Genomic DNA, 16,325 nt, shown 5'->3' with positions numbered 1-16,325 from the left:
TTAAAATCAGCCAGGGGTAACTACACCATGGGAACTGGCAGCCGCTCGGTCCCCCTCGTCCCTGCCAGATGTTAAACAGGCACTAGCCTCCTACAGCAGTGACCCCCAACCCCAGCAGGAGCACCCTGCCACTCAGGCCTGCTCATGGGTGAATGACAGGGTTGCTGGCAGCATCTGTTTCCAACCTCCTCTGTGACCCCTTGGCTCTCCCTGCTCTGGCCCTGTGACTGCCCGTGTTTCTGTTTCTGTTTGGCCCGTGTGAGAACTGGGATTGGCCGGGACGGCTCCATGCTCTCCCTGGGCAGATCCTCTGCGCAGAGGAGCAGGCTGGGTGGTTCTGCTTTCTCTCCATCAGGACATTAGGGACCAACCCAGGAGTCGGCTCCAGCTGGGTGTCCCGTGTTCCCACCTGGGGACAGGCCCGTGGGGGGAGGCAGCTGTAGCCATTCCTCCCCTGAGGTCACACAGGGACCATACTGGGCAACCGCCTCCCCTACTCCCGCCTGTGGCCAGTGGACGCTGGCTGTGGCTGGTCTCAAGGCAGCCAGGAGGGCTTCCTCTGCCCCTGAGGCCAGCTTGCAGGGGAGAAGGGCCTGGACATCACGGGCAGGGTCTGGGTGGGTTGGTGGAGGTACTCTGGGCTCCATCTGGGCCTTGAGAATCCCACGTGGGTCCTGGGGGCAGTGGGGGGCCATGCAGAGCTGGGCCACCTGGGCAGGGACCCAGGTTCTGAGCCCGATCCCTGGCACCGTCTGGGGTGGGCGTTGCTGCTGGGGTTAGCAGGGGCCTCTGCACGTCCCACGTCTGCACATGTCCCCTCTGCCACGTGATCTGCTCTCCTCAGCGCCCCTCCAACCAGCCCAGTGCCTGCATTCCGCGCTTACCCGGAGCTCCAGGGCAGATGAGCCTCCCAGCCCACATCCCGCTCAGCGCCCAGGCCAGCGGGGTAATTAATTTCCTGAGCGCATTAGCCCTGCTCCTTACACACACATCAGAACTGCTCTGGATTTTAAGACACAGATTATTATTGTTTTAAGGGATTTCTATAATCCGAGAACTGAAAAACAACTTCTCTTATCAAAAGCAGACTCCAGGGAGCAGGCGAAGAGCACTGGGGGACAGGCTGACTCAGGGACCCCTAGTAAGCGGCAAAGATGGGGCGTGGGATGCCTGCCACCCAAGGGGTCCTACGACTGGTCCTGAACAACACGGACAGAAGCTCCTGCGTTAACAGGACGCGTGCCGCTGCCCCCTACCCCGGCCCCACTGGCTCCGACATTCGAGTTTCTGGTAGATCTGAACACAGGCAGCGAGGCGGAGGGAACCTGGCGAGGACGCCCCTCATGGAGCAGAAGGTGCCCCCGTTCCCTGCACGTGGCTCCCCACTGGACACGTGTCCTCAGGCCCAGAGAGCAGGGCCAGGCTGGCTGGCACACAGCTGGCCCTAATCCTGTCTTCATCGTCCCCTGGTTGGCGAGACCTTGGCTCCTATGCTTCCTTTAATTTCATGAATAAATTCAGTCAACTGGAGGCCCCAGGCCTCACATCTCGAGGTTTCTGCTGAGGCCAACCCCGGGCCACAGCCCCGCAGACCTTTTCTGGCCTCCAGTGACCCTGAGAAGGCTGACAGCGGCCTGACCAAGGAGGCCTGGCGTGGCCCACGCCCACATTCCCCAGAAGCGACACCCTCTGGGCCTGGGCCTTGGCCTCAGGCTCCAGGAAACCAGGTCTGTGGCCAGTTACCATCCACCGGGGAAAGAACATTCTGGAACAGCTGACCAGGGCAATCTGTGGTCCTGGGCAGCTTCCCACCCTGGCCCTTGGTCCCATGCCTGCCGGGCTCCCTGGCCCGCCCCCTCTGGCTCCTCTGTCAGCCTCATCTGCCCACACACAGGACCTCGGGAGGGAGAGGGAGCAGCACCGGCCAGACATGGCGTGGCCTTGGCTGGGTGAGTTGGTCCAGTCTGGCTTCTTTGTCTGTAAAGTGGGGTGACAGGCTGCAGCTCAAGGACAGGACAGTTTTGATAACATCTGCCATGACCTGTGCTTGGCACCCACGCAGCCTGGAACTCTGGGGCTGGCACCCTCATGGAAGTGGGTGCCAGGCATCGGAGCCCAGACCCCGGGCACCAGGCAGGCCAGGAAACTTCTTCCGGCCCCCCACAGCCTCACCTGTGGCCTGGGCCACCCGGCCCAGTTTGGGAGTCTGGGAAGACACAGACCGGCTGGGAACATGCATCATCCTGCCGTTTGGTTTCCTTCTCGCAAGAGACTCGCGAGAGACAGTCACAAGTTCCCCTGGGCAGGCAAGTGAGCTAAGCCCGCACACAGTGCAAGAGCCCCCAGGGGCATGCAGGGTTGAGCCGAGCCCGGTTCCCAAGGGAGCTTGTTGGTGGTCAGCCTGCCCCCACCCCCTAGTCCTGCTCAGACCTCCCAGGGCCTGGCTGCCAGTGCCCTCAGGGTGACAACGCCAAGGCCAGAGACCCCACTGAATCCGGATGGGGATGCTCTGGGCAGACTTGTCACCACGCTCTCCTCAGATGCTCAACCTCGCAGGCTGGCCTTGTGTAGCCCACCTGCCCAGAGGACCTGGTGGGTGGGGTCTCAGAGCAAAGACGCTATGGTACCACTAGGCCTGGTGCAGGACTTGGACCCCCAGGGCATCCCAGCCCCTCCAGTGCAGTGGTGTGGGGCCCACTGAGGGCAGGAGGTCTCTTCTGGACAGCACAGAACTCACGGGGGCTGGAGAGCTGACCATCCCCAAGGGCTGTGAGGACATGGACTGAGATGCTGTGTGACTCCAGCCTGGACTCAGTGAGACCGCAGCCATGACCTGCTGACCAGCCTGGCCTCTGGCATGCCCTTCCCCAAGACCTTGTCCCTGCTGCTGTCCAGTGCTCTGTCCCCAGGCACAGCTGCTGTGGCCCACACTCTCCTGCCACACTGCCTGTCTTGGGAGAGGGGCTGGCACACCCCTGTGGGTGATGCAGGGGGCATGGCTGGAGGTAGGGAGGTGTGTGGGAACCCAGTCAGGAGGCAGAAGTGCCTGAGCTGCACATTCTGTCTCCCCTGTGAAGATGAGGATGTGAAATGGGGCCCTGCCTAGCTGCCTCACCTATAAAGGGGGCTGGGAGTCTCAGACCGAGCTGGCCAGGGTGAGCACCAGGGGAATGCTGTCAGCCACCGAGTACTCAGTGGGGTGTGGGGTGTGTCAGCGACAGTGACAGGATCCTGGGGAGGATCAAGTGCCAGCTGCCACTGCGGGCACGTGCGGCTTCAGGCACAGGGCCAGAAGCAGTGCTCCCAGGCCCAAGGGCTCTGTGATGGACACAGCAGCCAGTGGAGTTTCCTAGACCACGTCCTGACTGTGGCTGCACCAGCACACGTGGCATCTGTTCCGGGAGAGACTCACTTTGATCAGTTTCTCGGCAGAGCTGAGACCCCAGAGGACAGCCCTTGCCCTGCCCCCACTGGGACAATGGAGAAACTGGAGTTAAGGCAGAAATAACTTGCTTCCTAAGGATGAGCATTTCTGAAATCCAGCTTACTGGCCTCAGGCTAAGGTTCCCCACTGAGATCCCCACCCCCTGCCCCCAGTTCCTTAGGTTTCTGCAGGATGGGCGGCCTGTTCTCCAGCCCTCCCTCCAGAAGAGGTGGCCCAAGGCCGTGCCCAGGAGTGCAGAAGCACCACCTTGCTGAACAGTGTCAAGCAAGGGTGTCAGGGCCAGGAGTCCTCCAGCTGGTCCCAGGAGGGGCTGTCTGCACCACCGTTCCCTCCCAGAGGGGCAGTGATGGTCTGCAAGCCTGGCCAGTCCTGCACCTGTCAGCAGCTTCCAGACCACACACACCTGCGTCCTGCTGTTCGCTAATTTCCCATCAGTGACAGACAGCAGCCGGGCGAGGGGTGGGTCCAGGCTTGGATCAAGCTGGCAAGATTTAACACAAAACAGGTAGGAAGCAGTTCTCATTTCAGCTGAGGCAGAAATGGAGCGGGGCTTTGGAAAAGGCGTCCTCCTTCAAGGGCAAGGGTAGGGGGCCAGCGAGGCCAAAGGAGGGGGAACCCAGGGCCTGGACTTCATCCTGGGTCTGGGCACGAAATGAGGAGGGGGAGCAGGACAAGGGAGCCCCAGGCCTTTCCAAGCAAGCACTTCAAGTGTCACTCTGGGAATTTGGGAGTCGTAGGTCCTCCCTCAGTCTCTCCCTAAAGTTGCAGGATGCTCGCCGCCCCTGTCACCCTGGCCTAGGGCTCTGCTGGACACTTGCAGATGTGGGAATGGGCCTTTCTGGATCTCAGATCCTGTTGGTCATTGATTCTGAGGTTCAGTGAACGCAAAGAGCAGTGATGTGTGTGTGTTTGGGGTGCGGGGGGCTGGCTGGCCACTCAGACTCCTGGGAGACAGCTCGGTCAGGTGGGCAGAGCCCCTGCCTGGGCACAAGAAAGTGCTGTGTGTGCCCACGCTGGGGCCCTGGGGTGGGGCGCTGGCCTGGTTGTATGGCCACCTGTGTCCATCTCGACTGCCCAGCCCCCTTGCCCAGCTCCTGAGGAGTCAGGGCTCCCCAAGGCCAGTGGGGGCTCAGGGCAACTGTGTGTTGCGGTTGGGCAGGGTAAACGGAAGGGCGACAGCAAGGTTGACCACACCTGGACTGAGGCGCCCTGGTTCCTGCCCTGTGAGGGACGGTGGGACCCAGGCCGAGGTCCTTCCACGAGGGGGCCAGTGTCCAGGTGGGAGGATGATCGCAGGGCAGAGGAAAGAGGCTGGGCCCCAGGTGCTGTCCTGGGCCCTGCACACCAGCCTGTAAGTGCCCCACCAGCAGGGGTGGCACAGCTGGAGGACCCTCAGTGGTCCCCCTGCTGGGAGGGGAAAGAAACCAGGGACCAGCAAACAGACCGGCCAGGGCAGGCGGGGGGAAGAGTGGGCACTGAGCCTGAGGGAGAGTCAGCGAGGTGGCCCCAGGCTGAACAGCATGAGCTTCTGCCGTTTCTGGCAGGTTCAGGACACGGGTTCCAAGCCATTAGGGCCTGAGAACAGCCTCACCACAGCCTGTTATCTTGTTTAAACAGCCCTTGCTGTTTGAAGTGCCAGGTCTGATTGTGCCGTTACTATGAGCGTCACGGTTGTCACTGGAAGGGGGCAGGGCAAACGGTGACTCTGACTTCTGGACCCGTCGGAAGTCCCCCCACCCCAGAGAAGCCCCATCTGTCGCTGGCCCAAGGCCTGCAGGGCTGAGCGCTGGCCTTTCCTGAGCCTTATGCCACCCCTGGCTGGGCTGCAGTGAGCGGCCATGGGAGAGGAGGAGAGGTGATGAGGGAGCAGAGGAGAGGGGAGAGGCAGTGGCTCTTTGTCGAGCCCCGTTCTTGTCCCTGCGGGGAAGGCCCGGGCCCCGCAGGCATCGGGACTGTGAGGGCTCGAGGTGCGCTGCCCTGAGTTGCTAATCCCTCTATGCTCCCCGCTAATCTCCACCCTGCCTGGCGAGTCCTGTGGCCGAGGGGCTGCCCGTCTGCAGGTGGCGGCAGAGGCGGGGGGGGGTGGGGGTGGGCAGTCAGCAGAGCAGGAGTCGGGTCCTGGGGCTGCCACTCAGACCCCACGGGTTTGAGATGGGGAGATAAACCCTGAGGCTTCGTGCACCCCCCGGATCAGGGAGTTAGTTCCTGGTCGATTTAAAGCCAGAAGAGCACCTGTTTATAACCCCTTTTCCACGTGCTTTGCCGCTGCATTGTTCCACCGAACAACATAGCTGAGGTGAGAAGGGACACGGGCCACTGTCAGCAGAGCACCAGGGTGGCACAGGGCCTGCTGCAGAGAAGGAGGCCCGGCCCTGCTGCAGAGAAGGAGGCCCGGCCCTGCCATCCTGATGCTCCATCATGTGTCCAGGTCCTGCCAGGAGAGGGGAGGCTGGTGGGGCGTGTGGGCCACCACCCCACCAACCAGGTCAGGCCATCTGTGGGTCAGCCGGGGACAGGTGCACCTCAGAGGGAGGACACTCGGCACCCAGCCCCCTCTCACCACAGCCCCTCGAACACCTACAGCAGTGCCGTCTGGCCCTGCCCACCATCTCCCCGAGTCCAGCAGACCTGGCGCTGTGCTTATGGGCCGACAGTGAGCAGTGTGGAGAACAGGGCGGGAGGTGCTCATAGCCACAGCAAATTAACAGAAGGAGTTGACGCAGTGACCAGGTACTTCACCAGGGGGTCAAGGACGGCCTCGGGGGCTGACCCCTCTGCAAGGGCCTGGAGGAAGGACAGCCCTGTGAAGGTCCCCAGTAGGATGAGTCAGGGGACCAGGTGGAAGGTGCAGGGTCACCCCACTAGGATGGAAGCCACTGAGGGGCGGTGAAGGGATTTGGGGTCACATGGAGTCAGCGAGCAGAAGCAGGAGATTAAGGTGGTGGCTGTGGGAAGAAGGTTCCAGGTGTGTCTGGAGGTGCCATCAGTGGGACAGGAGACAGGCAGAGCCCAGGGCCCAGTACGGGCCCCCTGCATGCCACACCCAGCCCCCGGCCTGTGTTGCAGGGATATGCCCGTGCCCGGGTGCCGCCTGCCCTCAACTTGCTGCTGTGCTGGGTGGCAGGCGCACGTGTGTGCCACCCTGAGGACTCTGTTCTCTTAAGCCAGGACTGCTCCCTGCCCCTGCGTATCTAAGAGTGACCACCTGGGGTCCAGGGGAAGGTGCTGTGAGGGCAGCCAAGGAGCCAGGGAGGCCAGACGCGGATGTCGGGCCCCAGTGCCGGTGCTGGGGATGCTGGGCCTCCGGCCTCCTGTCACTGCCTGTCAACCACGTTTCTATCGTGACTCACTTCACGACAGCCCAGAATAACTGCTCTCATAGCTGGCAGGACCCGAAGCTCCCGAGGGGTAAAGTCCAAGGCCACCCAAGCAGTCGTGTGGGCCTGGCAGTGGAGCAGGCAGGCCGGGGATGGGTGCCGTCAGGGCTCCTCACTCTGGCCTCTCTCTGGGGCTGTCCCTGTGCTTCTCAGCCTGTCCCTCTTCTGTCACCCAGGGAGCCCTAAAGCTGAAGGGGGTCAGATAGAAGATGGTGGGGCTGGGGTCATCTGACCAAGGGTCAGAGTGTGGGAGGCCCGGAACGACCCAGGGACACAGGAGGGCTGGATAGTAGGGTGCTGAGTGGCCAGAGGGGGACGGGTGCCAAGGGGCCCATGGCTGTGCCTGGTGGAGGGAGGGCAGTGGGAGTGGTGTGCAGCGGGGCTGTGCCCATCTGTCTCAGCCCAGGCATCCCACACGGGTACAGGTGGAAAGGAGCTGCTCGTGGCCACTTCTCTGAGGTGGGCACCAGCTAGACACCTGGGCACCACTGTAGCCTCCACACTGGGGAGGAGTGAGGTCCAGAGCTACCAAGGACAGCTGTCCAGGCCAACCTGGCCGCAGGGTGCAGAGGACAAGGCTCCCTCTGACAGCCTCCCCTCCCCTCCCACTCAGAGGCGCTGCAGCCAGGAGCAGGTCACCGGAAGGCCCTCCCCTCTTCCCTGCCCACTGCCTCATCCCCCAAGGAGATTGGGGTCCCCCCCACACCCAGAGACCCTCCTCTGCCCCGCAACAAGTAGGCAGTGATGGACAGTGTGGTCTGGCCAGCACTCAGCGCCAGGCCGGTGTGCCCCTGTGGAGGGACGCCTGACCCAGCTCAGTGATCGAGCTTCTGCCATCCGTCTGTGTTGCTGTGCAAGGCTGAGGGTGGAGGCTTCCTCCCAGTTGCCATGGAAATGGCATGCTGGGTGTCTGAGTACTAAGCTCAGCTGAGGGAGGGGAGTGGCTGCCCTGGGAAGAGCTGCTGTCACAGACTGTCCATTGGGCAGGACTCAGGGGCTGCAGTGCTCCTGAGCCTGGTGAACAGAGGGCAGCTCAGAGGCCCCATCACACGCGTCTCCCTGTGGGCAGCTGGACCAGGACCACATCTGTGCAGGGCTGTGGTGACTCCATCCAGGCCTGGGTGGCTGAGCAGAGGCCCTGCCCTCCCACAGACACTTCCAGTGAGGAGGGGGGAGAAACCTGGATCCCAGTGACAGCGGGGATCTGGGGCTGCCTGGGGAGGCCAGAGCACCCTGGCCATCCCTGCGGACATGAGCAGAGGTCTGGGTCATCTGTATTAGTTCCCACACTGAGCCTCTGGCAGGAAGGTGCTGCCTTGCCGTGTGGTGTCTTTCTGTCTGCCCATCTCCCGTCTCCTACTGCCCCTACTATGCACATCAGAAGCCCCTTGAGGAAGGGCAAGTGTGCACCATGGCCTCCCCCTCAGGATCAAAAGGAGCAAGGCTGCCCTACACACAGCTGTCCATCCTGTCAGGGGAGTGGCCGCAGACAGTCCAGCAACAAAGGGAGACTGAGAAATTCTCGGCACTGAGGCGGGGCCCAGAGATGGGGAAGAGGCTGGTGAGAGAGGCTTCTTGGAGGAGGTGAAAGGCAAGGGACCAGGAAGGCCTGTGTTGGACCGTGCGGGGCCACAGTTCCCCACCGCAGCTGAGACTCCTCTGGGAGGAGAGTACAGCGTCCTAACCCCGACTGGCCAGCGTTGTGTGCCACATATGGCCCTGCTGGTCCCGGCATCCTTCTCCTCCCAGATCCCACTCTGTCCCCTGCTCTGGACAGCACCTCTCCCTCCTCCAGTCCCTCCCTGGGTCCCCATCCTGCTTATCCAGCCTTCCCGGGGATAGCCCCCACCCTCTGACCACAGCATTGCTTCTTGCCACCTGCACCCTCTTCCCCGGGAGACCTCCTGCCTGCAGGGCAGACATGGGCCAGGGCCCTGCACCTGAGCCCCCCGACCTGGGACAAACTGGATCCCAAAAGGGAAATGGACTCCAGAAGGTTGAGGACCCTCAGTGGATGGGAGGGGCAGCACAGGGCTCAAGCTACCAGGCAGCTTGCGGTCTGGGCCCGGCCTGGCCTCTGCCCCATGGAGCCCAGGGCCAGGGGCGCCCTAAGTGCATCTTCCCCTTGCCTCCCACAGCCACCCCTTAGGGCCCCTGAGTACCCCCAGGCCACCTTACACTTCTCTGCAATTTTCCAGGAAGAGAGACAGACACATCCCTCTTTCACCCCCAGAGACCTGCCCCCTATTTCTTTGGGCACAAAGAATAAGCTGTTTCCCCAAGTCACCAGTGCTGTCCTTGGAGCAGGTTTATTCTGGAGGTCAAGACTATTCTCACACCTTCCTACAGCTGCAGGTGCAGCTAACAGCCCCCCGCCCGTGCACCTGCTGGGGCTTTGGTACGTGGGTGTGAGGGTAGGGCATGCTCTCCTCCCTGCTGGGGACATCTGGGGACATTCAAGCCCAGACTCCTCCTGGCAGGGCTCAGGGTGGGCCATGGAGGTCTTGAAGGCTCCTACCACCCACCAGGCCCAGAGCCCTGTGCTCTGCCTCCCAAGCAGTGGAGAGGGGAAGGGACGGTCAGCAACATCCCGGCGATGGACCCCAGATGCCGACTGGGACCTGCCAGCTGACAGGTTGCCCCACCTGTGCCATCACCACAGAAGGAGCTCAGGGGGCCAGAGGCTTGGCTGTTACTGGTGAAGGTGCCAGCTTGCTGTCCATCCCTGACTGGACCTGCCCTCTCAGCCCATCCAGCCCGGGGGCTGCAGCCTTGCTGCCCATACCCGCCCACGGAGCCCTGGGAGCCTGGCACTGTGGCCCAGGCCTGGGCTGCGGGATGGGCCACCGCGGGGCCAGCACCACCGTGGTGAATGGAGCTTATTCATGTCCACAGCCCAGCGGCTTCCAGCATGAAAAGCTGGATTCACGGTTCCCGAGAACAAACCCTCCAGGCTCTTCTATAGCAGGCAGACCTGGGCTTCCCAGACCCTAACAAAACCAAGGACTCAGATTAGGGAGGGGTTGGAGGAGGGTGGGCCAGATGGAAGGGTGTGGAGCCCACTGCGTGGCATGAGGACAGTGGGGACCCGGTGGGAAGGGTGCTTCCTTGGGCCTCGCTGGGCCAGGAGACCCTGCCATGGGCTCCTCGCCCCCCAGCAGGCCAGGGTCTCTCCCTGACTAACCCACCACCCTGCCCCGCCCTGCAGAGCCGGATGGCGGAGAGCCTGCGCCTCTTCGACTCCATCTGCAACAACAACTGGTTCGTCAGCACCTCTCTCATCCTCTTCCTCAACAAGAAGGACCTGCTGGCGCAGAAAATCCGGCGCATCCCGCTCACCGTGTGCTTCCCCGAGTACAGCGGCCAGAACACCTACGAGGAGGCCGCTGTCTACATCCAGCGGCAATTCGAGGACCTGAACCGCAACAAGGAGACCAAGGAGATCTACTCTCACTTCACCTGCGCCACCGACACCAGTAACATACAGTTCGTGTTCGACGCCGTGACCGACGTCATCATCCAGAACAACCTCAAGTACATCGGCCTTTGCTGAGGAGCCGGCCGGCCGCCCGCCGTGGCGAAACCGGGGACCGCTCCCCAGCGCTCTCAGAGAGCAGCCCCAGGGCCGGGAACGGGCGGAGAGGCCCCCCGCCCCCCTCCTGGCCCCCACGTCTCTGCAAACACGAACATATATGGATAGGTTGCTAGGTAGGTAGACACACACTCACACACACGTGCACACACAGCAGATGGCAAGGCTCCCCCATGGGGCTGAGTTCCCCTGAAGACTTGAGCTGTCACCATGTTCACTCTGAGCCCCTCCAGCCTAGTCACCTTGCCTTCTCGGTGGCCCCGCTCTGCATGGGGGTCCATCCGGGACCACGAGGAGGGGCAGCCAGCTTGCCAGGAGGGGGCGCTCTGCCGACCCACCAGGAGGAGAACCAGAGCTGGGCGGCCCACCTTCGCTGGAACCCCGGCCGTGAGGCCACCTGACGGCACCGACCAGCCACTCCCAGCTCTTTTTAAACGGCTTCAGAATACACAGCGAAACTCCACACGATAACACATGGCAGGACTTGACCCAGACCAGGCCAGCCGGGTTCCAGCTTTTCTTCTACCAGTCGGACATTTTATAAATTGAAACCTGGTTTTTTCTCCTCTGACATCTTTTTTTTTTCGGCCCGATCTCGTGGTGTTTCGCAGAAATACAGAAAATTTCCAACGCAGTTGAGTATTCTTTTTTAAATGCAGATTTTTCCAAACCTATTTTTTTTTTCAGGTGGTCCTTTTTGTGTCTGGCTTGCTGAGTGTAAAAGTTGTTACCTGGACGAGTCTGTCCATCCGCGCCCGGCAGCAGCCTCGGGGGCAGCGTTGTACATAAGCCCACGCAGCGTCCTCTTGTTACTGGTGCGGTTTCCGCTTCGTTTTTATTTCCGAAAATAAGTGTGATGTATTTAAAGAAGGTCCTTCACCCAGGAGCGGATGAACAATAGCTAAATGTCTTGGTATTTAAAGAGTAAGTTGCCTGTGGCTTTTTGGCAAGTGGAGGAAGGGGAGGCCCGAGACGTGCCCGGCGCCCACCCGCCTACCGAGAGCAGCCGCGACCCCTGTGAAGGCTCAGCCAGCCTCGCTCGGAGCCTGAGGGAGGCCCTTCCTGCCCCGGCCATGGCGCTGCTGCCACCGTGAAGGACCTTGGCTCAGAGCCCTCGCCAAATTGCATTCAGTGGTGCCGTTTGCCCGGGGTCGGTGCACAGGGCCACAGCCAAGGACTTAGGAGAGGTCGAGGGGGAGAGAGGAGCTGGCGATCGCACGGAAGTCCGAGATTGTCTACTTCAAGAAATAAAATACCCTGAATGAGCTGAGCCTTGTGTCCGAGTGCTGAGTGCGCGGCTGACACGTGGGAGGGTGGCGGGGACACCTTCCACGCTACGTGCCTTTTTCTCTCCCTGCTACTCACATTTAGGAAAAGTCGCGTTGAGATGAATATCGAGAATAAACAGCCCCAGGAGAGGAAAGAAGCTGCCAACAGGGGAGATGTTCGGGGCCCTTGTGTCCGAGGGGCTGAGGTTTGGGGGTAATGACAGCACCCGCCCCGGCTGTACCCACCTCCGTGAGGGTCAGAGTCCTCCCCCCAGAGTGGAAGGGGTGCCCGGAGAGCCAGGAGTGTGCAGGGTGGGCCTGCAGGGTGTGGGGAGCGTTGGCTGGGTGGAAAACACTAGTTAGCAGTCAGGGAAGTTCACACTGCTCCTGGCTCCTTACAGAGTATCTTATTTAATGCTCACCACTGCACAGGGGTGTTGGCAGTGACCCATTTTACAGATGAGGAAAGATGGTCAAGGATGGGGGGCAGGGGGGCCAGGTTCCCCAGGAGCAGGGGTGGCCCATGCCTCCCAAGACCTGGGTCCTTGCCCAGCTCTGTACCCGGACGGCCAGGGCAAGAGCCCACAGCGAGGTCACCTCCCCAAATCCAGGATCAGTCGTGGAGCCCCAGCATTGGGGTGGGGACGGACAGACATTGGTGCAGGTTCCCGGCACTCGGATACTCGGACCGGCTCTTGCTTCCCCAGCCCTGAGCCCACGTGGGGGATCCCCTTCACACCTTCCACTTCACCAGACAGCAGAAACCCAGGGGGCTCTTGTCTGCGAAGAAACAACCTGTGACTTCAAATCTTTGAGACTTATTTTTCACTTTAATGCCAACTGTGAAAAGAGCAGTAATCCCACCATGAGCATTTTTAGCTAAAAATACACAGAGAATAGAATTCTCTCTCCTGCCCTCTGTTCTACCTGAACTACCCTGTGTTCACAGGGTAGAGGAGGCTTCCCTGGGACGGTGCCCCACCATCACACAGCAGTTGGCCTCTCCCCTCACGTCCCCTCGCGCCCCCCTCGGTCTCCGCCCGCATCGGTGCTTCCTCTGACCAGCCCACTGCATTCCCCACACTCCACTGATCCCTCTGCTGGTGTGACCGCCCCCATCCTTACCGCCCAAGGCCCATCGTCCCTCGGGGCCCAGCTTCCCGGCCTTGGCAGCCCCCTCCCTCCCGCATACCACCTATCAGAGCACCCATACCTGGGCGAGGAGGGAAGGGGTGTCTGCACTATCGACCCACCTCCTTCCCTTGCTGGCTGCCCAGTCAGGGTTCAGCCTGAGGAAGGCATGAGCTGAAGTCCAGGAGGGGCCCAGACGCCCGCATTAGCTGGGGAAGTGAGCTGGGACCAGCAGAGGGGACGGGGATGGGGCTGGAGTTGGTAGAGAGCGGCCTTAAGGAGAGAGGGTCCCCTGTGGAGGTGGGACCATTGAGGGCTGTCAGTCTGAGAACGTGCCTAGAGCCCTGGTCACGGCACTCCTCACCCCTGTGGTGTTGGGGCCGGAGGAGCAGGGGCAGCACTGGGCTACCCTCTTTAGGCACTGAGGAGGGAAGGGGGAAGAACAGGCCAGGGCTTCTGCTGCTCCCAGAGCCCAAGCTCCCTTGGACACAGCCACCCCGATCTCCCTCCAGCCCAGATAGTGTGACTCCAGGAATGCCCCTGCCCAGCCCAGCCCTGCCCCTTCCTGAGTCCGCAGGGCAGAGGCCTGAGTGCATCCTCCCTGCCTCCTTCCCACACTCTGGGCAGGGAGAGCGCCAGCTTCCACCCCATGGCCCCACCCAACATCCAAACCCAGCAGCACACAAGCAGTCAGTGACAGCGGTCCCTGCTGCCCTAAAGCTGAGCCAGCAGCCCTCAGCTGCAGCATCTCTCAGCTCCAGCACTGCGAGCACCAGGCAGGGCTTGAGGACACAGTCAGAGGGCCCAAGTTGGGGAGTGGGTGTTCTGGGGGCCCCAGAGTCCAGTTACAGAGGGATCCTTGGTGTCAACCCACAGCCCTCACCTACGGGACACTCTGTCCACACGGGGTTGGCAGAAGAGGGAGGAGACGGGTTCCTCCAGCATCCCTGGTGTCAGTCCCTCGAGGACTGGTGGACTGGGAGCCTGACATGCCATCCGGCCTAAGAGGAGGAGCAACCCCGCCAGGCAGGCACAGTCCTGTAGCGCCCCCTGCTGGCCATGCTGGGAAACCACGCAGCCAGCGGATGCCAGGGCCCAGGAAAGGCTTGTCCCCCACAGACACCCCAACACGTAAGTTGAAGGAGCGAGGGACTGAATGAGCAAAGAGCATCATGAGAACAGCTAACACATCGTCCTTTCAAATACTGCACAAAACCTGCTAAATAACCAGGACTCGTTGAGTGCCAGCGCTTCCCTGGGTGCAGAGGGTCCTTCTGGTGTGGCCGTGGACAAAAACCTGTACCAGTGACCACCAGCGTGAGAGCCAACTGCACCCCAAGTGCAGGCCGTCCCGGCAGGACCACGGGCCCCTCTGCTACCTGGTGCTACTCGGGCTTTGTTACTGCCCGAGGCCCCATGCTGGAGAGCGGAGCCCCTGAAGTAGACGCCCTCACCCCACCCAGGCCCCCACCCACAGGCCCCGTGAGGACACCCCCTAGGACACAGCCACATCAGCCAACTCGGAAGCCACTGCACTTGGGGCCCCCTCAGAGGGACCTCCTGGGGCACCTGCCACACCATATGTGCCCCCCTCCATCCAGCAACCCCCCCCACTGCCACACACTCCTCACCAGTGTCCCTCTGGGCACATCGCAGACGATGAGTAGTGATGTGGGGGGCCTCCAATGAGGCTTGTCAGAACCACGGCCCCCCTACTCCCCGTGGGGTTCCCAGCACTTGTGGGTTCTGGAAACCTTGGCAGGGAGGAGACAGGGAGGCCAGTCCACCAGAACCCAGATGACCATAGAGCTTTCGTCATTAGGACGGTGTTGCCTGGCAAGGTCTAGACAAGAAGGCTTCAAAGCAAACCAACCAAAAACCCATCCCAGGGACCTTCTCGAGCTGAATGTGAAAATGCTTTCACTTTTAGAAGAAAATAAAGCAGTAGACGACCAGGAGTTCCTAGCACCAGTGTCTCTTAAGTGTCACCCCCTAAAAAAGCCACAAAGGAAAGGACTGAAGAAAGTCTACATTCAAATGAAAACCTGCTGGGCCAACGAACAGTGACAAGCCATGCAAAACAGCCCCGGGGAAATTATATTTGCAGTGCGTGTGACCCACAAAGGGCTAGAATCTGGGATAAATGCAAAACTCCTTCAAATCAAGGAGAAATGGAAAAACAACTCAACAGAAGGGGTTCTGGCTCCCGGAGGCACCAGGCAGGAGAGGGGACGGAGGCGGCGCCAGGCAGAGAAGACGCCCCTCTCTGGGTCTCGGGGCACAGCAGGGCCACATGACAGCCACACCGCACAGCGCCCCGCCGGGCTCTCCAGGCTGCAAGGCCACCGGGAAAATGGCCATGCAGAAGGCCTGCCTCTTCCAGCCCCACGACACCCTCTTCCCAGGGAGGAAAACCTGAGCAGGAATGTTCAGGAGCCCAAACCTCTGCATGCCTGTTGACTGGGCAGGGGTGAGTTTACTGCATGTAAGGGCGGGCGGGCCAGAATTATAATCACGAAATAGAGCCTGTGACAGAACGTGGGTACATCTCTGAATCGTAACATTGGGATTTTTAAGGACCAAAGGGATCCATCAGGAAGCTCCTTTTACACAGAGTTTTGGAAACACCCAAAGCAAGATCTCTAGATTAATTACATCTGTGGTCAAATACAAAGACACGTGTTGGGGACACAATCACCAATTACTGGCCACCCCAGGGAGGGTGAGAGAAAGGGGGCTGGGTGGGGGAGGTTCACAGGGGACTTGGACTGCATTTATTTTTTAAGCAAAAATCTCAAGCCAGTATGAAATGTGCTGGGATATTACAATTGAGCACAGCTGGTGATGGCACCTGCTGCCCGCTGTCCTCTCTCACTGAAGGCTTGAACAGGTCACAATCACTGTGAGAGCCCTGGGTGAAAACAGCCAGTCCCCTCTCCACACCCAAGAAGGAATGTTCCTGTGTGGTGGGCCAAGGGATTCGTGGATCTCAGCCCCAGAATCGGTCCTTCGTGGAGACGCCCCAGTATTCAGGGACCATCAACCATGGTCGCCCAGGAGAACCAGCTAAGGTGCGTTTAAAGAAGATGTGGGTGGGATAGGGTGGTCTCTTTCAAAAGACCACCAGGAGTTCTGCTGTCAGGCCTAGCTCGCCCAGCCAGGTCTGGCAGAGGAGGGGATGGGCTGGCGGTGTGCACATGCCCAGCCCCCAGGGCCCTGCACCGGGTCCGTTTCCCTCCTCTGTGGGACCTCATTCAGGGAGCCCTGTGCTACACGCTTGGCTAGCTTCTTCCCACTTGGCCCTCACTTCAGGCCTGAGATGGGTCCCATCAGCTTCACATCCACAATGAAGAAATAGCCCATCCAGGGGTACACAGGGGACAAGGCGAGGGCAGCGGGAACTCAGTCCGGCCAACTCCTGGCCCACAGCGTCTGCCTGTCCCCCTTAAGGCACACCCCATAAGGCCTGATATCATGCCTCTCGGAAGGAGCCCCTTGTTTAAAAATGCTCA

General features: G+C 60.9%; 2 protein-coding genes across 7 annotated transcripts in view; one reads left to right on the top strand and one right to left on the bottom strand.

Annotated features, from left to right (window-relative positions):
• Window positions 1-11,684, top strand: part of GNAZ (G protein subunit alpha z) — a 35,809-nt gene extending 24,125 nt beyond the window's left edge. The window contains exon 3 of one of the 2 annotated variants that reach the window (XM_072953028.1): window positions 10,031-11,684. In XM_072953028.1, coding sequence (XP_072809129.1) covers window positions 10,031-10,375 — 345 coding nt within the window. In that variant the 3' untranslated portion in view covers window positions 10,376-11,684. Of the gene's footprint in view, window positions 1-1,087; window positions 1,391-10,030 lie in introns of those variants that run through there. The other variant, XM_072953029.1, reaches the window with a different exon arrangement.
• The window catches only part of RSPH14 (radial spoke head 14 homolog), a 53,811-nt gene that overhangs the window by 32,249 nt on the left and 5,237 nt on the right, over window positions 1-16,325 (bottom strand). The gene's annotated exons all lie outside the window — the stretch shown is intronic.

Source organism: Vicugna pacos, chromosome 32 (genome assembly GCF_048564905.1).
Source record: "Vicugna pacos chromosome 32, VicPac4, whole genome shotgun sequence".
NCBI lineage: Eukaryota > Metazoa > Chordata > Mammalia > Artiodactyla > Camelidae > Vicugna > Vicugna pacos.
This window is presented reverse-complemented; position numbering and strand designations above follow the sequence as displayed.